The sequence below is a fragment of the Phaethon lepturus genome, unplaced genomic scaffold, assembly GCF_000687285.1.
Source record: "Phaethon lepturus isolate BGI_N335 unplaced genomic scaffold, ASM68728v1 scaffold48986, whole genome shotgun sequence".
In the NCBI taxonomy this organism is placed as follows: Eukaryota; Metazoa; Chordata; class Aves; order Phaethontiformes; family Phaethontidae; genus Phaethon; species Phaethon lepturus.
The window spans coordinates 3126-3479 of NW_010545018.1; the positions used below are offsets into that span (position 1 = coordinate 3126).

General features: G+C 65.0%; 1 protein-coding gene across 1 annotated transcript in view; it reads right to left on the reverse strand.

Moving 5' to 3' along the window:
- Window positions 1-284: 284 nt before the first annotated feature.
- AS3MT (arsenite methyltransferase) overlaps window positions 285-354 on the reverse strand; it is a gene marked incomplete at its 5' end in the record, with an annotated part of 3284 nt that continues 3214 nt past the window's right edge. The window contains one exon of the mRNA XM_010288828.1: window positions 285-354. This exon is cut by the window's right edge and continues 47 nt beyond it. Coding sequence (XP_010287130.1) covers window positions 285-354 — 70 coding nt within the window.

A 354-nucleotide genomic window follows, 5' to 3' on the forward strand; every position in this document is an offset into this window, starting at 1 on the left:
CCCACAGAGACCGTCCCTGCTTGCATGTCCAAGCCATGCAGCCACTGCCAGCCCCATAGCAAGGGGACCTACAGGACAGCTGCCCGTCCTCACCACAACCAGGTATCACTTGCCCCACCAGCCCTGGTAGGAAAGCACAGTACCCCACGGGCCCCATAGTCCTGGCCACGAGCACACAGCCTTCGACCTTGACCATTTATTTGCTCTCCGGTGGAAGCTGCACACCGCTGGGGCCACATCCTCCTGCCCCCTGGCATCTGCTGGCACAGGGCCATCGCTCGCCCTCAGCAGCAGCCCGGGGGACCACAGGTGCCACCAGGACGGCAGGCAGGACCTGGAGCCGCCAGCCTCTCC